Consider the following 18,921-nt stretch of genomic DNA (forward strand, 5'->3'; position numbering starts at 1 on the left):
TTTACTTTGGAACGCACGCGTAGTTTACTTGGAAGTGCGGGCTCACCTTATAAACAGCAGCGCATTAAAAGTGTTCTCACACCGCGCGATAACGCATTGTGTCAATAATTGTCTCATAGCCCAATCATATGCATACTTACGATACCTCGAAGCGGTACTTGCGAGCTATAGCTCGCAAGTGTTGAAAGACGATGCTTATGCTCCATGCTCTTGATGTGAGCAGCTACTGCTTGATCTTCTCGACAACATGTTTGTATTTGCGCCCGGCCAAAGAGCGATTATGTTTATGCGGTAGGTGAGCTTTATATTCTGGTAGGGCCGCTAATAGGGGGAGGAAGGTGAACGAAATGAAACACGACCGGGTAGTACAGGAGCAATCACATTGGTTTATATCCGGCTCGCCTCTCGCGCGCTACTACCCAAGTATTCAAATGAACTGAATGGTTGAGCCAGAAGTTTTATTCCAGACATTTCAATTGAGTTTATACCCAAATGCGCAGTTGTTTTGGACACACGTTTGTGAGCGCCGATCGCTTTTTTGATGCGGGGACTTTCGATGCCGAGGGCTTTCGCGACCGCTCTAAACGTGCCCAACATTTGATTGATCACTTCTTTCCACGCAGTTTACACGGGACATCCGCCGCTTGACGTTTCCTTGTGTTTACTGTTTAGGGCATTATTATTTACCGGCCGACAACCCATGATTTCTTTGGGAACGGAAGTACAGCAGCCTAATCTGGAAGTTCCTTTTGATGCCAGTGCTAGCCGCTTGGCCGCCTCTGCCACTACCGAGGTACCTCATCACACATTTGTTTTTATTTTTTGGGTGGGAGGAGGGAAGGGCGGTTATGATTTAAGGCATGCAATAAATCTTAAATTTGGTGCTAATGATTCGCCGCCTAGTAGTCAGGTGTGTACTTATGAATGGGAGATTAACATATGGTGCATGTAATGGGGAGAAAGTCGGAAAACATTTATTTACACAAAATACACTGAGAACAACGCTTTGGAGAAGAAAAGCACTAGAAACTATTGCAGCTGTTCTGAGCAATGTTACACAATCTGTGACTCTACTGCACAATGTGTATTTCGTTTCATTAACAGCTGCACTCTGCCTTAGCTCACTGCCTAAAATAAACTGTATTTGAATATACACTATTTACACTATATGCAGATAAATATGAATAGTACGAAAATATTACAGTGTAATGTATACAATATATACAACACTATATACAAATGGGAAGGCGTGCTCACATACACAGCCATTATGCTTAACACTGTGGCTTCCACCCACCACTTGCAGCGCATGAACTGCGCACAGTTGCCCGCGAGGCTTTGTTTTTTTCTCGAGTGAAGAAATGTAATCTACATCTCAAAAAAAAAAGTGTACAACCTCAGCTGTTGTCCCTAAAAAGTGCAACAGACAACCTACACTTGCTGACGCTGTGCGGCTGTCGAGCAAAATGCCCTCAACAATCCTCGCGTACACGTCACCGCATGCAATGTTTTGCACCGTGTACGTCTCTACATGTTCAACAATTTTCAGGAGAGCAAGAAGACGGCTGCTAGGTACTCTCAAATAGCCCCTTGATTTTGTTTGTGGCTTTGTCAGGTACGCCGGGAGCCCGTCAAAAATTCTTGGAACGGCGTTCGTGCGAAGCCTCGGTCTCTCTCGCTGAAGCGACACGACCACCCCGTTCACGATGTGCTCGTCGGTTCTCACAACGTCGCTAGCATCAAAATGCTTTTCGCACACCCGAACGTTCTTACTTTCGAAGCTGAAACCGCCAGCTTCCAACCGCGGTATAGCTCGCTTCTATTTCTCTCGGAGTTCGGCGCTACTTGGGAAACAGAAGAGCGACGCCTTTTCTTTGTTGCTTCGGTATCCGGAGCTGCAACCCGTCACACAGCACGTCTTAGGCATTGTTCATTCGAATTTTCATACCGTCCACCTCGAGCGCGGTGCACTGGCACATGAAGTTCGCGTTTCGCTGATGCAGAAACCGCGAGCTGCCACCACACAACGCCTTCGGGATGCCGCCGCGGCCAGTGCGTTCCGCCAGGCGCAGCGGGGCGATAGCCCCCCTAGGACGGCTTGCGCCGCGTAGCGGCCGCTCTTGGCACCATATCAAGCTCTCCCATAGAGTGACGGAGAAGTTTCGTGACCAGAACGGTATTAAGGGACTGTGGTTTTACAATCGACGGTAGATGGTCACTACCATAAGGGTTGTTTATTGTTTCCCATGTAAAATCTGCAAATAGTGAGCTAGAGCAGTGCCAAATCCAAGCAACTCATGGTACCTGTGCCTGGAGAGCAGTATGTTGGTGATCCAGTGTTTAAAAGACACACATTGTTAGTAAGAATAAAATCTTCAATTACCTGCCCTCTACTGTCTGTCTTTACACTACCCCATAGTATGTTATGCGCATTAAAATCTCCTGCCATTAAAGAAGATGTAGGTAGCTGTTCTGCAATCAATTCTAGATCATTTCTAGATCAGTAAAATTCAATTCTAGATCAATCAATTCTAGTAAAATCAATTCTAGATCAGTAAAATGTGTATGAGGTGGAATGTATATGGAACAAATAGTGATAGTTTTATGTGATAAAATGGTGACTGCAGCCGTTTCAATAAAACTGTTAACTATCACTTCTCTTACTGCTATACCACTTTGGACAACAATGGCGACGCCGCCCGACAGCTGGTTGCTTTGCGAGCGGTCGCGACGTATAACAGTGTAACCTTTTTGTATTTCGGTGTTTTTTGGTCCCAGATTAGTTTCCTGCAAGCATAATGCTACAGGAGAGAAGCTTGTGAATATGTCCTTAATGTCGCTTAAGTTTTGTGTCATGCCTCTGCAGTTCCAATGGATGATGTATGCCATTACGTGAAATGATGTGTATAAAATTTAGTATTTCGGGTTAGTTGTGCATAAGCTAAAAAGCGACACTATTCGTGTGCTTCGTCACTTCTTTTTTTGTGGGGCCGAAAGTGTGTTTCGGCTCCCTTTTCCTCCTTTGCAGGGAGGGATGATGGGCTGCCTGATCGCCCTGCTAGTTGAAGCAGGGTCTGTCAGGCTTTCAGTGTTCGATGGACTCACGTCCATGGACTCAGCACCACCAGGGTGCTCAACAGTGTTGGTGCCCGGCGAGAGTGCTGGCCTCCTCAAGGGAGGCTGGCTACTCGGCACCCTTGTTGAGACCTCTTTTGCCTCGACATTAGGTTGGCTGGCACCAACACTGGTCGAGGCTTTGGGGCCTCCCTGAAAAAAGGCACTTGGTGCCTTTTTTTCGCTCTTGTCTGGGGGATGGACCGTGGCCACTAGGTCCTGGAGTTCCACCTGTGTGCCTACAGAGACCGTTGGCGGTGCCTTCCCCCTTTGCACCGCTTCAGCGTAGGTGCCCTTTTGGGCAAGAACCACTCGCTGGCGTGCTTCTAGATACGATATGTTTTCTTTGGTTTTCAGTGTATGTCTTTTTTTTTGCTATTCTGGGCAGGAGCGCGAGTACGCTTCATGGGGCCCCTTGCAGTTCACACAGTTTAAAGCGTTCGTGCACTCGCCATGTTCATGTTCATTCTGGCCGCATTTCATGCAGGTTGGACTACCACGACATGAATGAGACCCGTGCCCAAACCTCTGGCACCGGAAGCACCTGCGAGGATTAGGTATGTAGGGCCTCACACGTAGGTAAAGATACGCTACCTTAACTGCAGCAGGAAGCGTTGTGCTTGCGAAGGTTAGTATTACATTCCTTGTGCGGGTTTCCTTCTTATCTCTACGGATGATGATTGCTCGTGCGGCAAGTACACCTTGATCCGCTAAAGCATCCTCAATTTCTGCATCGGTGCACTTGAGCAGTTCATTGTCGGATATTACACCTCGCGTGTAATTGAGAGATCGGTGAGCTGTTACACGGACTTCATGTTGTCTAATTTTGTCACTTTGTTCTTTGTTTTTCACTTCTATGAGGAGATCTCCTGAATTCATTTTTTTGCACTGTAATTGCTTCCAATGCATTCTTTGATTGCTTTTGCAATCGGGAATGGTGATATGTCCTGAATCTTAGTTTCAGTCAATAACGTTACAACAAAGAATTTCGGGTAATCGCTCTCTTTAGTAAGAAGGTTTCTACTTGCCTTGGTGCGACCCCTTTTACGGGACCGATCGTTGTGGAAAGGGGGGGGTACTTTTTTCCATAGAAAAGCATGTTCAATCGGTAGCTATGCTGGCCACCCACCATGGGTGGCCAGCATAGCTAAAAAGGGAAACGTCCAAAAAGTCCAAAAAGGGAAACGTATACACACGTTAGCCATACATTGCTACTATAACCCTGTGGTCCTGACCAAGGGAGGTCAGTCCCCCAGGGTTAACCCTAGCCGCCAAGAAATTCGGAAGTAAACGGAAAAGAGAAGACGACAGGACAGGTAAGAAGTAAGCGATAAAGACGAAGATGTAGGGAGAGAGAAATAGGAAAAGACGACTGCCGATTTCCCCTGGGTGGGTCAGCCCAGGGGTGCCGTCTACGTGAAGCCGGGGCCAAAGGGGTGTATTGCAATACTCTGCCGGGGGGCCTTAAAGGTCCAATCACCCAGCGTCGACTCAACCCCCAGGATCCCATTTTCCCCGGACACGGCAAAGCCACACACGGCTAGGCGTGGAAGGGAGCCAAAACTCCCCCGTTAGCTCGGGTCCGTGGTGTCGCTACACACCAAACGCCTACTTGCGCAGGCGCCCCTGCGGGGGTTTCATTTCACACTAAGTACATGAGAGTGCTGTTGAAGTGCTCTATGAGGCTATTTTTCTGCGGAAGGCCCACTTGCTAGCCTGTGGGTTAAGGCAGTACTGCCGATAAGCGAAATTTCAGTTATGTTTCCTCTAAAAGTGAGGCCATTTGTGCACTTTCTTAAAAACAAGCAACATGGTAAGTTACGAAGAGGGACAGCACTGTTGACATGTCCAAGAAAGGAAGAACAAGTATCTTCAAAAGTCACAAAATACATTACAGGGTTCGTACAGGTTTCCAAAGTAAAAATTCAAGGATATTCAAGGACTTTCCAGGACTTGTTGCAAGTTTTGCAAGGACTCAAAGCGGCATGCTAAGTTGAAATTTTTCACCCTAAAATTTTCAAAAATAACCAATTTTATTGCATTTACAATAAATATATAGATACCACAATTATAAAAGAATTGTAGTCTTGAAAACTTCTTGCACCCTCTCCCTCACTCTCCAAAGGGAGAAGGCACGAAGCTGTGTCAGACAGTTACGTGCTGACGAGCTTCAACGTGTATGTGTAGTCAGGCCTTAAAGGGGTAGTACTACAACTTTTGTGGCTTGCACGCTCTTTGCTGCAAGCTTTCATTACAGCTCCAGCAAGCACTATACACACACCAAGATTTGTTCATTCTCACTACATAATTTGTCACCTTATTTTTATGAAGAATTTTCAGTTCCTGTTTGTGGGCACAGAGTTGGGCAGGTACGAAGCAGTGTAGCTGTCTTGGTAACATGATTACAAAGCTTTGCACGCGTTATGCTGAGTATTGTCAGCTCTCGCACACATGTGCCACACAAGCACCTGCAAAACAAACGTGCCGCTAGCTGCAGCAGCCACGATCCTTTGCCGGTAGGTACACGACGAAAGCTTGGGGGTCACTCACCTGACTACAGATCTGGCATTACATCACAACTTTCCTTGCCCTTCCTCGCACTCCTGATGGGTCTCAATAGGAGAATAAGCACTTAGGTGCACTTGGGAAGTGACTTAAAATATAATCCAAACATTTCCGAAGTTCGACAATTCATGTGGAGTGTCCTAGACTATATAAAGAAAACCCACGTGGTGCTTGCTATAACATTAAAAGTACCACCCCATTAAGAGCGTTAGCTTGTGAACAGTTGACACTTGCAGCACGTTGCTCAACAACCAAAAAGTAACAACTGTGACAGTGGTTAATTTACACTCATCCTGTGGATACATGTGTGTTCTTTTCTAGCATTCTTCTTGGTTTGTTTAAGCAGCACGCTTCCAGTGTCGAGCTGTGACATTTGTTCATCAGCACTCGTCCTGTGCGCTCTCATTTCGTGCATCCTTTTTTGCTTGAGCGGCGAGCTGCATGTATGGGGTTGTTTGCCCTTCTTCGCGTGACATTCCAATGTCTCGCTATCGCATTCACTGGTCCACCCTCGCCACAAAACTAACATTTTTTTTCACGTGCATTTTTTCAAAATGGGACCATGTGCACCCATGCCGCATTACAGCTTTGAGAATGGGCAGTTTGACAGGCACACACACCGATCTACCACATTTAGGAAGTCGCGATGTCGATATGAGAGTGCACTACTCACAAAATTCAAGCATTTTCAAGGATGGCAAAAAATTTTAGGACTTTAAAGAGCTTTGAAAATGTTTTTTTTTCAAACTCAAGGGTTTTCAAGGCTTTCAAGGACCTGTACGAACCCTGCATTAAGATAGGAGAAGCTGGTATAAATTGTTTGCCAAATAGATTCTTAATGTAACTATAACCATTTATTCATTGCAAACATGATACTGTACCTCAACTGAACCATCCTTTGGAGCTTGCTTCAAAGGGCAGAGAGTCATGGGAGGCCAAAAATCGTGTAAAGATATCAAAATTATAAAACTGACTGAAAGGAAATACTTCTTTCTGGGAAGGAAGCTTCTCCTCAAGTCTTTGCATATTTGGAACACACTCATCAACATTAAAGAGATACTGAACAACACTAGCCAACTAGAATTTTAGCCTAAACAAGCTTGTGCGCTGAAGTTAGTTGACGCAGCCTTGTTTTTAGGCAGAAACTAATGAATAATAATTTAAAACAATATATTGTGCCATGGACTAGCAATAACATTGCCTTCACTAGAAACAGTGCACCAAACATGCTGCTGACTGCTGATGCATGTCTGGCAGCATAAAAGACCAATGACATCCCGGTAATGCTGCTCCTGGTCCACACCACGTCATGACCTCTGGCAGTAGCCAGCATGCCGAAATGTCACATTTTCAGAGTAGAATTCTGATATTTCACTTTTTTTAAGTTTTGTTCAATAATTTTTTAACCGCTTGTTGGAAACACTTCCCACTCAGAAAGAGGCTTCTTGAGCCTTGATACATTCAGAACACCCCCAGCAACATTGCCTGCGTGTTAGCAATGTTGTCAAACCAGTTTATAGTAAACTCGAAAGTGCCACGATAAGTGGTCGTTATATCAGTAGTTCATTGTACATGGACTAGCCCATAAATACGTCAACTTAGCGGCTGAACCATTTTTTTTCTGCGTATCTTTATTAAAAGCTAACAACTCCTCCACCAAGAAATTAGACCATTTGCATGTTAAGCGACGCCTGTTTGCTGAGGAGTGAATGGGACCATCTTTGCGATGAACTCGCGCTGTTCTACTGAAGTACGATACCACCACATCCAACAAATCACCCGACTAGTTGCATGCAGTACATCACTTACTCGGCTCGCACTGTCGCATGCCGGGCCACTTGCAGTCACGTACACGTTTGTGCGTTCGTTGTGCATGCTTCACTCTGGATTGTGCTTAGGTGTGGCGAGAAGCCTGTCCGTTAAAAAGTTATCGCTTCTCACATTTATAGCTTCTTGCATTTGAAGGCATTGTTCGATTAATCGATGAGGGTCGTAGATGCCAAGAACGGCATCAGAAATGTTTGCCTTGCGAAAGCTGACCGCAAGTCTTCATGGTGCCTCCTACTTCTTTTCTTTTATTTCCTCCCTTTTATTCTACCGGTCGGTGGAGAAACGCCTGGCGCCTTGAAGTGAGCGACCTCGCTACTAACGTCCAAAATTTGCGTGCGGTGCTCGCTGTGGTCTACGGTATCTTCGTCGCAAGTTAACTACAGCAGGGCACACACAAGTGCATGCCCATCACATACTTTAGAATGCCAGTTTAATCATCTTTTTGCTGTGTTTGCGCCATATTTGTATCGAAACCGTGTCGGAAGTGTTCGTTGTAAAAGTAGAAGGCTTTGAAAAATGTTCGCTATATGTGGGCTTAATTTCAATGGGTAGCGTAGGAAAATCGTAAGTGCACCAAAATATTATCGTTATAACCGATAGATCATTATAAGTGGGCTCGACTGTATATTCAAATGACCTTCGTGACACAATGCACAGGAGGAACCAAGGTGAGATGAGGAAAGTGATGCCTCCACAAATTATAGTTTACACCTGAGGAAAGGACCGAACAGGTCTTGAACCGTTCAGTCTATAATATAAAAAAAAAACTATAGCTGGTGCCAGTTAAGCATCAAGAATTCTTTCACCCAGCCAGGGAAACATGTTTAGAGCCACAAATCTTCAACGCTCATACAGGCAGCAGAAAGCAGCACTCACATCCCCAACAAACTGAATAAATTGGATGGTGGGTTAAGTTGCAGTTGTTTTGCTATTGAGTTGGCTGTGTGCAGCCTATTTAGGGCACAGCCTCTCAAAAGGGCCATGACACCGTCACCCAACAACTTTCGGTTTTCAGCAAAAAATAGAAATGGAATGTCTTTGTGCCTATGCATATATGAAAAAATGAACCATAAAAATATATTTCATAGCAAAATAAGCCCTCGAAGTCGCAGGCTATAGAGCCCGCCCACCACCGGCCACCGCCATTTAGCTATGACATGTGTGCAGTCATGTGCTGCACGGAGAGGAGCCATTGTTTTCTGCCATTGCAGCCACCACAAATAGTTCAATTTCACAGCTAAGCTAAACAAGGCTGAAACAGCTCGACTGCATGTGCAATGGAACATAATCAATCGCTGGAAGGAAGACGCTCGCACAGCAAGCAGCTTCTTACCTCGCGGCTCGCGAGTGCACAGCATCGCCAAACTCTCAGGCCGCATGCAAGTTTTGAAAAAATATTGCTAACAATTTAAGTGCGCAGCCGAAAAGCTAAAAATGGGTGTCTTGGAGCCCCTTAAAAAAAATGATAAAAATCATTGTAGCTTTTACCGATGCAGAAGACAAACAGTAAATCATGCTATGCCGTCACCTAAAAGAAATTGCCATTACAACTACTCATGCATGCAATTGCGAGTTTTATCACCTCCTGATTCACAGAGGGTCAAGCTCAGTTTGGAAACATCTTTGTCACTATAAAATGCAAACAAATTTTTCCACAGACTTTTTCTGGACTTCTGCAACTGAGCAATCAAAGGGGCAACAAACACCAATCCACCAGAGCCGAGCTTGATAGCTGCTGCCATTTTAAGGTCTAGACTACCTCAATCCCTGCAACAGTGCTAACATGTCCAGACTTTTACACTAGCCCACAAAATACAATACAGGTGACCTGTTTACTTCACACCTTAAAGGCTACTCTCATGCATTTGGAAAAAAGTTATTGCAGATAAACGGGGCTATCCCTTTGAAGCACGATTGAGTTCAATGCAAGTGTTGCACCTATACTGCCAAAATTGCAAGGCTTGCTTACACAATAGGTTATATAAGCCTGTCACAGAAACTTCCACAAAAATATTTACATCCCTGTGCTTGCTTCAAGAGTTGGAACAACCATGAACATAATGCTGCGCATGCATCCTCAAGCAAGTGTGTACTGAACTATGATTAATATATTCACGAAAGCATTAACATCAGCTGTCTTGCATCAGTGAAAACACAGGCAATAAGAGACCTTTCCACAGAATCTCTGATGCAGTTTATCCCCTTCAGCAGAGTTACCCCAAATACGACAAGCTCATATTTTTTTAAAACCAAGCCACTGCAATGACATCACAGAGTTTCAGTACACACACAGCCCATAATTCAGATTAAACAAAAAATGGCAACTTATTAAACTAGTCCACAATGAAAGGAACCAGCAAATCAATGAAAACAACCTGAAAAAATGTATTCATAAAGGTCCCAAGGGGTCCATGGTCAATGAATTTTTTGGCGAAAAAATTTCAGGCAGCTTCACCTCAATGTCATGAAGGAGAAAAGAAGAAAAAAAAAAACGGAAGGACAGGGTGGCTAGTCAGAATGTTGTGAAGGCTGGTTAAACCGTGGAGCTGGTGGCAACACATGGTCTGCATCGGTCCAAACGAGAGGCGAAGAGTAGGAGAGCACAGGAGCGTTAATTGTGCTCTTCCTCTGTCCTCTTCTTCCCATTGCCTGCTTTGCTCTCATTATAGTTTAACCTTTGCTCTCCTCCACTCTATCCAGCTTGACTTTGTTCATCCTTGTTTCACCAGACTCTACGAGTCACACTAGGCTTCTCTCCCACCCACTTAGCTCAATCCATTCTCTCCCTCTTGAACCTAAGCTAGAAAGTGCGGACAACAATCTCCATGGATTTACCTCGGCTTTCAACAGCTCCCATGTTAATATAAAATGGAAATACTGCCCTCTTTGTAAAATGCCATCTCATCTGGATCAAACATCATGAAAAATAGCGGGTATGTGCCCAGAGTTTCGCGGCTTTGCCGATATTGCTCTCTTGACATGTGTAGCCGTGCATATGACTCTAAGAGTTGGCACCATGACCAGACCAAAATGGTCTTGAAGTTCACAAAAAGAATCATTTCGGCCTTTACATTTGAGGAGAACGAATCTTTGCAATAGGCATGTGCGAACATCTGTCAGTGCAAGTGCACCTTGATCAAAATTTTAACATCAGACTTTAATTGTCAGTATTGCTACAATAAATGGGTTTCCCCTGAAATGTCTTCCAATTTTTTCAAAACTGAGTTATCGCTCTAACGTTTTAATATTACATTTTTCTTACCTTCATGTTTTCTTTATCTATAATCAGCATCTTGTGGTCTTTACTAGGCTTGATTATCTGCACCGGAGCATCATTAATGACATAAGATTGGAGACCTAGAACGAAGAAAGAGATTAAGGTAAAAATTCCAAAGTGACACTCAAATTCTAAATGATGGTGCAACCATTATACCATACTCACCAGCATTTGATGCAATTGTGCGAAATTTTGTAGTGTTTTCTTGCACATCGACACATCTTAAGCAGAATGCATTTTTATACAGAAAATTTTTGCAGTTGACGAACCTGTTCACAGTCTTCTGACATGCACAGAATTTTTAATAGACAGTTTCCTGTGGTTATTGAATGGTTGTATCTGACAGCATCTAGAAATTTGACGTTCACCAATTTCTTCTGGTACACACGCACACGTCTCCAATGGTTATCGAATGGTTGTATTGGACACCATCTATAAAATTGATATTCAATTGTTTTTTTTTTGGGTACACACACACACGTCCTAGTTATGGCGTACTAAAGGTCAGCTTTTACCATTCCTGGCAGCTTGCAACAGCGTCAATGCAACGCATAAAATGCGAATACAGGTTTTTCAGTCTTTCGATCCAGTCAACATTCTTCGCAAGCTCATACACTACGTGTGCATGAATTTGTCCTGCGCGTATTATCGTTCATGTCGTAATTTAGGCAGTTCAATTACGTCCTCTATGCACTACAGAATCACGCAGGTACTCGCACGTCGTCAACGAAGTTAATGAGCGCAATAAACAAAGAGCTGCACTTGCCAAACAAAGAGACAACAGTTAGACACGCTTAAAATGGCGGTGAAGGACACTTACTTGCATTCAGTGGAGAAAACAAGGGCAAGAAGATCAATGCAAGTGGCACAAACCACACAGGATGCTTCAAAAGAGGCACCCACGTAGACCCCATTTTCTCAATGCTTGCGGCTCGACGAGATTTCTAGGTGGTGCCCAGCAGTTGGCGTTCCTGTTGGTGCCCTCCCTCGTCAGTCACGCCACCGGTTTAGTGCAAGCTCTATTAAGAAAAGATCTATTATAATGTACTAATGTTTACCGCGTGAATTTTGTTGGTTCGTTCACGTGTGAACACAAAGAATTCTCTGGCATAACATAATCTATCGCGCCCCAAATTACAGCTGTTATTACAAATTACACACGTAAGAAAGCTGTTGCTAGGGCTATTCAGAAAAACACGCTTCCTCCCAGTTTAATGCCTGATTTTACTGACTGTTACAAGTACAGCCCATCCTGTATCTCGTTTTCTTGTTTCCCGCTCCCGCTGCAACACCCAGCCGGAAACGTACGCACTTGCGCTGGAGTGTACTAGAAGTGTTGAGTGGCGTGACCATGCCTCGCCGCATAATCCCTTCCGCGCTGCCTGCAGCGGCGGCGCTGCAGTCGAATAGTACTAAAAGAGCCGCGTGCAGAAACTGCTATGCGCTTCGGCTCCTCCGTCACGCTTTCTTGATGCAGATTTCTTCGTACCTGCCCATCATTCATGTCTAGCACATGATGCCATAACCCTTGAAGTATGAGACGCCAACCTAGTGAATTTGAGCTCTATAAAAGCCTTTGTGAGCGATCGAAAATAATTCAGACAGGGTGTGTCTTATACAGATATCTTCTCTCTTAACTCTTTCTTCGTTGGTCAGGTGTCACAATATTCAGAATAACTGAGCCGATTTATTAGAAACTAGCTGTGCTCAGAAAGCTGAGATTTAAAAAAATACTGTGCCACACACAATTGGTCTTTGTTCTTGCTGTGCAAGAACAAAGACCAATTAAGAAAAGAACTGTGCCACACGTACGCAGAACCAGAAAGCCGTAAGTAAAGAGGGGAGAGGAAAGGAATCTGAACCCCCTACAACACAGAATGTTTTCGTAACTTAACTTTTCAGGGTATACTAAAATATTTACACGCATTCACAGCGACCACCAAGTGCCAAAGTTAGAATGTAGATTTCACCTTTTCGACAATATTAGGTCTCATAACTTGTTCAAGTCTAACGTAGTCGGATGAGCACCGCCTAAAATAGTAGCTGTGCTAAGGTGCATTGCATGAACACACACATGTATATATATATATATATATATATATATATATATATATATATATATATATATATATATATATATATATATATATATATATATATATATATATATATATATACGTGTCTGTGTGTACATATACAAGCAAAGTAAATTTCCCAAAAACAAATGCACCACTGTGTGCCTACACTTTTGGCGCTTAATTATAGAACTACGGTTACAATACAAAACGTCGTCACAAATTTACTCGCTTGCAATGGCCTTACGCCAATGAAATATTTAGAAATCAGCGAAATTTAAGCTGTCGGTACAAAATGAAAACTGGTTACAATTGATTTATGCAGATTAACAGATGGGCTATATATACAAATGACACTTCTTAATATGTTTGTGTGTTGTTTTAATGAGTTTAACATGTAATAAGCCTTTCGGAAAGCAATATTTATTATCTTCTGCAAAACAGGCATGATAAAGCAGAGTTGTCATCGATTAATGTTGTGACAACGTTACTGATGCTCGGGTTTCTCGTGAAACAATCGTGCGCATGTAGGCTCATATGAGGAACACTTTTCTCTGAATATCGTAGAGACTGCCGACAAAACGAGCGTATGATTTAATCACGGTTTTGATACTTCTCCTCTTTTTGTAGTTCGCCAGTAGCCACTTATGGTGTAACGCAGGTCAAAGCGCTGATTAAGTAAGAAGCTAGGCGGATCCGTGCAAATTCCGATTGACGTTTTTGTGTGTGTGTGTGTGGGTCGGCAGGTTTTTTAAACAGTGATCGACACAATTTCGGCGTGCCTGCATATTTACTCGTTCACCATGACGCGTAGCAGGTGCGTCCACTGATAAAGGTTCAGAAACGCATTAAACGCGCTAAAAACGAGCAATTACACGCTTTCGCAGGCTCGGGTGCGCGTGCTCCCAATGCAGACGCTCCTGAGATCTTTAGTACCATAAGAATACAGCGCTGCCGCTACTGTCACCCGCCGGAAAATCAGCCGAGATTCAGCGCGGCCGTCTCGTTCACTCCACTAGTCCCTTCTATACACTGTACTTGCGCTCAACGTTGCTTGAACGAGCGTGCAACGGCACTTTACGTCAGAACAACACAGTTCTGGGCTATCTGAGAATTATACGTGTCTGACCAAATAACAACCATACATTGTAAGCTATTGTAATGCAGTGATGCATGAATCGTGATCATTGTAGTAAATAATTAATTTTGTTTTTGTTTGTAAGGTCTTCATGATCAATCATAGAACATCCAGCTTGAGTTAAATGTTTTGTTAGGTGCACTACGAAAACTTTCGTAATCTTGCTGTTAATATTTCACGTTTTTATACATAACAGCTACCTTTGATTACACCTTCCATCGTGGATATTTATGTCTATTAAAAACGACGTCATTTCCTCTCATGTCAGCCGGCGAATCTGTTTTCGTGTACACGATGGAGTTTTTGTACAGCCTCCCCTTTTGCGTACTTGAAATTCCGAATTTGAAATTAAAGAAGCCGACATGGTTCCACCAACCATCGCCGATGGTTGTCTACTCACTGGTGCTCTTCTCATATTTCCTAGTTTGCGGAGGTAGGAGACGTCTCTCTTCGCGTGTCAGATAAGCTGAGGTGTGGGCTACGTGTTACCGCTCCTTTAACTGGTTTTTCTGGTTCCGCTGTGTTTTGCAGGTATAATATACGACGTTATTGTTGAGCCACCAAGCATCGGATCTACAGTGGATGAGCATGGTCACAGCAAACCTGTGAGTACTGTGAGAACTGGTACAACCGCTAAGTTCACTGGGCTCTAGATTTTAGCGGTTCTTGGTTGCACGATGGTAATTGTGGCGGTAATAGCAAGTGGTCACGGGCAGTCTAATTGCATTTACCTCCTGGGTAATGGTTGTACAATGAGCGCTGAAGTCTGCAAGCCTTTTCTTTGTATTTTTTTTGTGCCCATGCTGCCTCTTACTTATGACAGTACACTGCCACTAAAATACAGCATAGACTTCCAAAGTGCGCACCGTGATCTTAATTTCTGTGGTTTGTGAAATCTGCGTGTCGGTGAAATAATGGGAGCCAGTATGCAGTGCTTGTGCCCTTGCAGCAACTGCCAATGAACATGGTGCATTACCTAATTCCTTCTTTTTTTCTTTTTTAGGTGGCTTTTATGCCGTATCGGGTGAATGGCCAGTACATCATGGAAGGTCTGGCTTCCAGCTTCCTCTTCACCATTGGTGGTCTTGGTTTTGTTATCCTTGACCAAACCCACAACCCTAGCACTCCAAGATTGAACCGCATTCTTTTAATGAGCACTGGCTTCATCTGCATCCTGGTGTCCTTCTTCACTTGCTACGTCTTCATGCGCATCAAGCTTCCGTAAGGCACCTACACCAGCTTTTTCTTGAATTTGATGTATGTTGATAGGACCATCGTGGCTGCATTCCTATAATGTAATACATAAAGAACTACTGATACGACTGCCACAAAACGAATCAAGCCACAGGATGCTTTGCACTCTGAACTTACTACTGTCTCAGAGTTACACAATCCTCCCCGCCGCGGTGGTCTAGTGGCTAAGGTACTCGGCTGCTGACCCGCAGGATGGGGGATCGAATCCCGACTGCGGTGGCTGCATTTCCGATGTAGGCGGAAATGCTATAGGCCCGTGTGCTCAGATTTGGGTGCACGTTAAAGAACCCCAGGTGGTAAAAATTTTCGGAGCCCTCCACTACGGCGTCTCTCATAATCAAATGGTGGTTTTGGGATGTTAAACCCCACATATAAATCAATCATAGTTACACAATCTTTTCTGCCACTAAAAGGCGGGTTACATTGGGCAGGGTTATGAAATCGCACACACATGATTCTTACCCATTTCAGTGTGGCATTAGACACTTGATGATCATATTGGTGATCTGTGCTCTGTATTTGTATAGCAATGGCATGAATTGGTGATGAAAGTGCTGATGAAGCCTCCTTATAGTTCTGGAAGTTGTTATAAACTTATGAAAATAATTAAATAAATTGCTGTAGTAAGGAACACAGAATGTGAAGTTTTAAAAGCAAGAACACTAATTGCCCTAGGCTTTGTCAAAACTGGTGCCTGTTCAATTGGCTATATTCATGCTTAGTGACATTTCCTGCTCTCTGAAATGATGTGTGCCTTGTAGCACCACATGGGCACAATTGCTTGCAAATAAATTCACTTGGTCGCCATTGTAGAAAATTAATTCTCCCCAAGAGAAATGTACTGATCTCTACAGAGCCTGTCAATGGGCAGAGTGCTTGCATTCACTCCACAGGGTTGGCCTTGCAGAGGCAATTGAAGTTTTATTTACCATTAAAACTTAAGTCAAAAGACAATGTGCTCGACGTTGTAGAAACTTGCCAAAAAAGTAAGGCATGATCAGAGCTGCACAGCAAATTTTAGTGGCAAATGCATTCTGTAAGTGATGTTTTAATATAACTCCTCCATGGCACCGTGCATTTATTGTTATGAAAGAGGCACTGGTATTTTGCACCTGTGTCACAAGGGCCGTGATGATGACAGCAGTAAGGTCGGCTAATTTTGCCCTTTTCATTCCCCTCTCTCTCTCTAACACAAACGAAACTAATGTGCACATATAAACGAACCCAGCATCAACCAATACTCAAGTGCTAGTTAAGCCTGTGTGATTGTGGTCTAATGGTAAGGGCATGGGGCTGCTGTGCTGGGTGACAGGTCAATTCCTTCTTTAGCCACATAATTGAATTTTCGTAAGGTGTGAGCTATTCCGCAAGACTACAGAGGGGTTAGAAAAGCTCAAAGCTGCATGTTATGCACACGCATGCACGCACACATACACACAAAAAAGAGGTTAGGTAGGGAGGGTTGAAAGGATTGAGGGGGCCCTTTTTTTTTAGACACAATCACATGAAACCAAGGAAAGCATAAGGAAATGAGTTAAAGTGGATGAAAAACACCAGAGTTGGAGAGCAAATCTGCAAAACCTTCGCATTATGCGTGCAGTGTGTTACAAACATAACCTTGACTACAGCCGTTCCTCTTTTCACTTTCTCGGTTTTTAGTATATGTGTAATCTAAAGCGTGTTAGCCAGCACTACTCGTGGCCATGGCAGTAAGTGTAGAACATTATTTTTGCCTGAAGGCATAGGGTAGCACATGATCTTTTTACGAGCTGGCAGCTGACTAAAAGCCTATGCATGCTACTCAAAAGTATAAAACCTGCCTGGTTGAGACTCTCGCTATTTTTTAGCAAGGGTCACTGCCAGGTTTCATTCAAAAGAGAGTTTTTTATTTTTATATTTACATTTAACAAATTCTCAAGATTGGATTCACCCACAGAACTTGTGAAAGCTAACCATGTTACACCACTCGAGATGAGAAGACAGAAACAGTGGAATTTCTTAACCCTTTAACTGCTCAATTTTTTCCAAGTTTCCCGACCAAAAGTGTCTTTTTGTTTAATTGCCGATTTCGAATCTGATTGTACTAAACAGCAGCTAGTCAATGTTCAAAAAATATTTCTATCGCATACAGTTAAGCCAACACAATAAAGTTTACTTCTGAAAAGTACACAGAAAGCAAGCTACCTGCTGCAAATAAAAATGAAAACCTTATGAAGAAAACAGTTGCAGAGAGCACACTTTCTTCACTTATGTAGGCTAAGCACTATTGGGTTGTGTCACTTGGGAAGCCTCGAAATGTTTAGGTGGAGAAAATTTCAAAACAGAATGCAAAGCAGCTTCACTGCCAAGCACTCACGATGTTCGCTTTGGAGCTGTCTTCAATATCACCAAAAAAGCTGCTCAATTCACCCTCATCGCTGTCTTCACTTCTAGACGAAAGATAAACATCTGTATCCGACTCATCACTCGAAGAAACTTCTTTTTAGAGTTGACGAGCCTGTTATGCATGGGTCACTGCCACCACACGCCATCTTTCCACGCAAAAACCGCGCTCCTGCTGCAGGAGAAAACTAAATCATCAAGTAAATGGATAGATGACATGCAATCTATGCTGTAGACGAACGTGTCTCGTCCTGAACACTATAGGGGAGTATGTATTCTGCTAGGATGAGCTCTGCTTGTCCAAAGCAGTTTGAGGGACAGTTTGGGCAGGACGAGCTCCGTTCGTCCAAAGCACTTAAAAGGTTAAACTGCTCTACACGGAGAATTCACCACTAGAATCATCTATACATCTTTTGCTCCTACTAAACAGAACCACATGTCACCATAGACAAAAGGCATTAACACCTTGCTTCTCAAGAACAAACACATTTAAGAATTCTTTATTCACTCGTGCTATAAATAAATGGAATTATATAATCGAATCGTCCTAATCATTATTATTTTGTTTTATAGGGTTGTGCCAAACATATTAACCTTATTTCTGAAATATTGTTTTTGTTTTACAGTGGATACTTACATGCCTGAATCTGCTGAGCTGCCTGTCCAATCCACCCCCAGCCATTGGAAGGTTTTCTGTATTTACCAAGCAGCCATAGTGCTGGTTGAGTCAATGCCATCAGTGTTACCACATAATAAATTTTTGAAAAACAAATTGCTCTTATTTTGTAAGGCGAAGATATTGCAAAAAAGCAAGTTAAAGGAAGATATATCAAAAACAACTCAACTTCGTTTGTGAATACATTTCTCATCTGTCAGTTTTTATACGAGACGAGATCCAAAAACCAGATCAACCATTACAGTACATATGCAATTTCATGGTAATGACAGGGTCGTACCCACACAATCAACCAGCATTTGAAAAAATGTTCACATTATTGCTGGAGCTCAAAACTTGTTATGCTCATTTACTATTATTGGGACAAGATTTTTTTTTTTGTTTTTTAAGAGAGGTCACTGTTTTATTTAAAAGGTGCTAAAGAGAACCAATATTTTTTTTCAATGGGCTTATGTGATGAAGTCTTTAAAATGGTGCATATGGAAGGCTCTTACTGAAGTTATGATACTGTAAAAAAAAGGTTAAACTATATCATTGCTGAGTTGTTGGCACAAGCAAAATTGAACAAGGCTGTGGACCTGTTTAGGGAATGGCAAAAGGATTTCGACAA

General features: G+C 43.1%; 2 protein-coding genes across 4 annotated transcripts in view; one reads left to right on the forward strand and one right to left on the reverse strand.

Moving 5' to 3' along the window:
* LOC119161600 (uncharacterized) overlaps positions 1 to 12,111 on the reverse strand; it is a 197,565-nt gene extending 185,454 nt beyond the window's left edge. Inside the window, exons 1-2 of one of the 3 annotated variants that reach the window (XM_075878922.1) lie at positions 11,607 to 12,111; positions 10,772 to 10,866 (exon numbers count right to left, since the gene is read on the reverse strand). In XM_075878922.1, the coding sequence (XP_075735037.1) occupies positions 10,772 to 10,866; positions 11,607 to 11,700 (189 nt within the window). In that variant the 5' untranslated portion in view covers positions 11,701 to 12,111. Of the gene's footprint in view, positions 1 to 6,560; positions 6,844 to 10,771; positions 10,867 to 11,606 lie in introns of those variants that run through there. The other 2 variants (XM_075878920.1, XM_075878921.1) reach the window with 2 other exon arrangements.
* Positions 12,112 to 14,248: 2,137 nt separating this feature from the next.
* On the forward strand, positions 14,249 to 18,407 carry LOC119161599 (oligosaccharyltransferase complex subunit ostc-A). Its single transcript, XM_037414144.2, has 4 exons — positions 14,249 to 14,432; positions 14,531 to 14,604; positions 15,003 to 15,220; positions 18,262 to 18,407. The coding sequence occupies exons 1-4, from the start codon at positions 14,261 to 14,263 to the stop codon at positions 18,278 to 18,280; spliced, it is 483 nt and encodes a 160-aa protein (XP_037270041.1). The 5' UTR covers positions 14,249 to 14,260; the 3' UTR covers positions 18,281 to 18,407.
* Positions 18,408 to 18,921: the final 514 nt, after the last annotated feature.

This window comes from Rhipicephalus microplus, chromosome X (genome assembly GCF_043290135.1).
Source record: "Rhipicephalus microplus isolate Deutch F79 chromosome X, USDA_Rmic, whole genome shotgun sequence".
In the NCBI taxonomy this organism is placed as follows: Eukaryota; Metazoa; Arthropoda; class Arachnida; order Ixodida; family Ixodidae; genus Rhipicephalus; species Rhipicephalus microplus.

Excerpts from the sequence above, each read along its gene's own strand:
- LOC119161599 (XM_037414144.2), top strand. The coding sequence starts at position 14,261 with ATGTCAGCCGGCGAATCTGTTTTCGTGTACACGATGGAGTTTTTGTAC. Across the intron at positions 14,433-14,530 it reads ATATTTCCTAGTTTGCGGAG|GTATAATATACGACGTTATT; the intron begins GTAGGAGACGTC and ends TGTGTTTTGCAG. Across the intron at positions 14,605-15,002 it reads AGCATGGTCACAGCAAACCT|GTGGCTTTTATGCCGTATCG; the intron begins GTGAGTACTGTG and ends TTTCTTTTTTAG.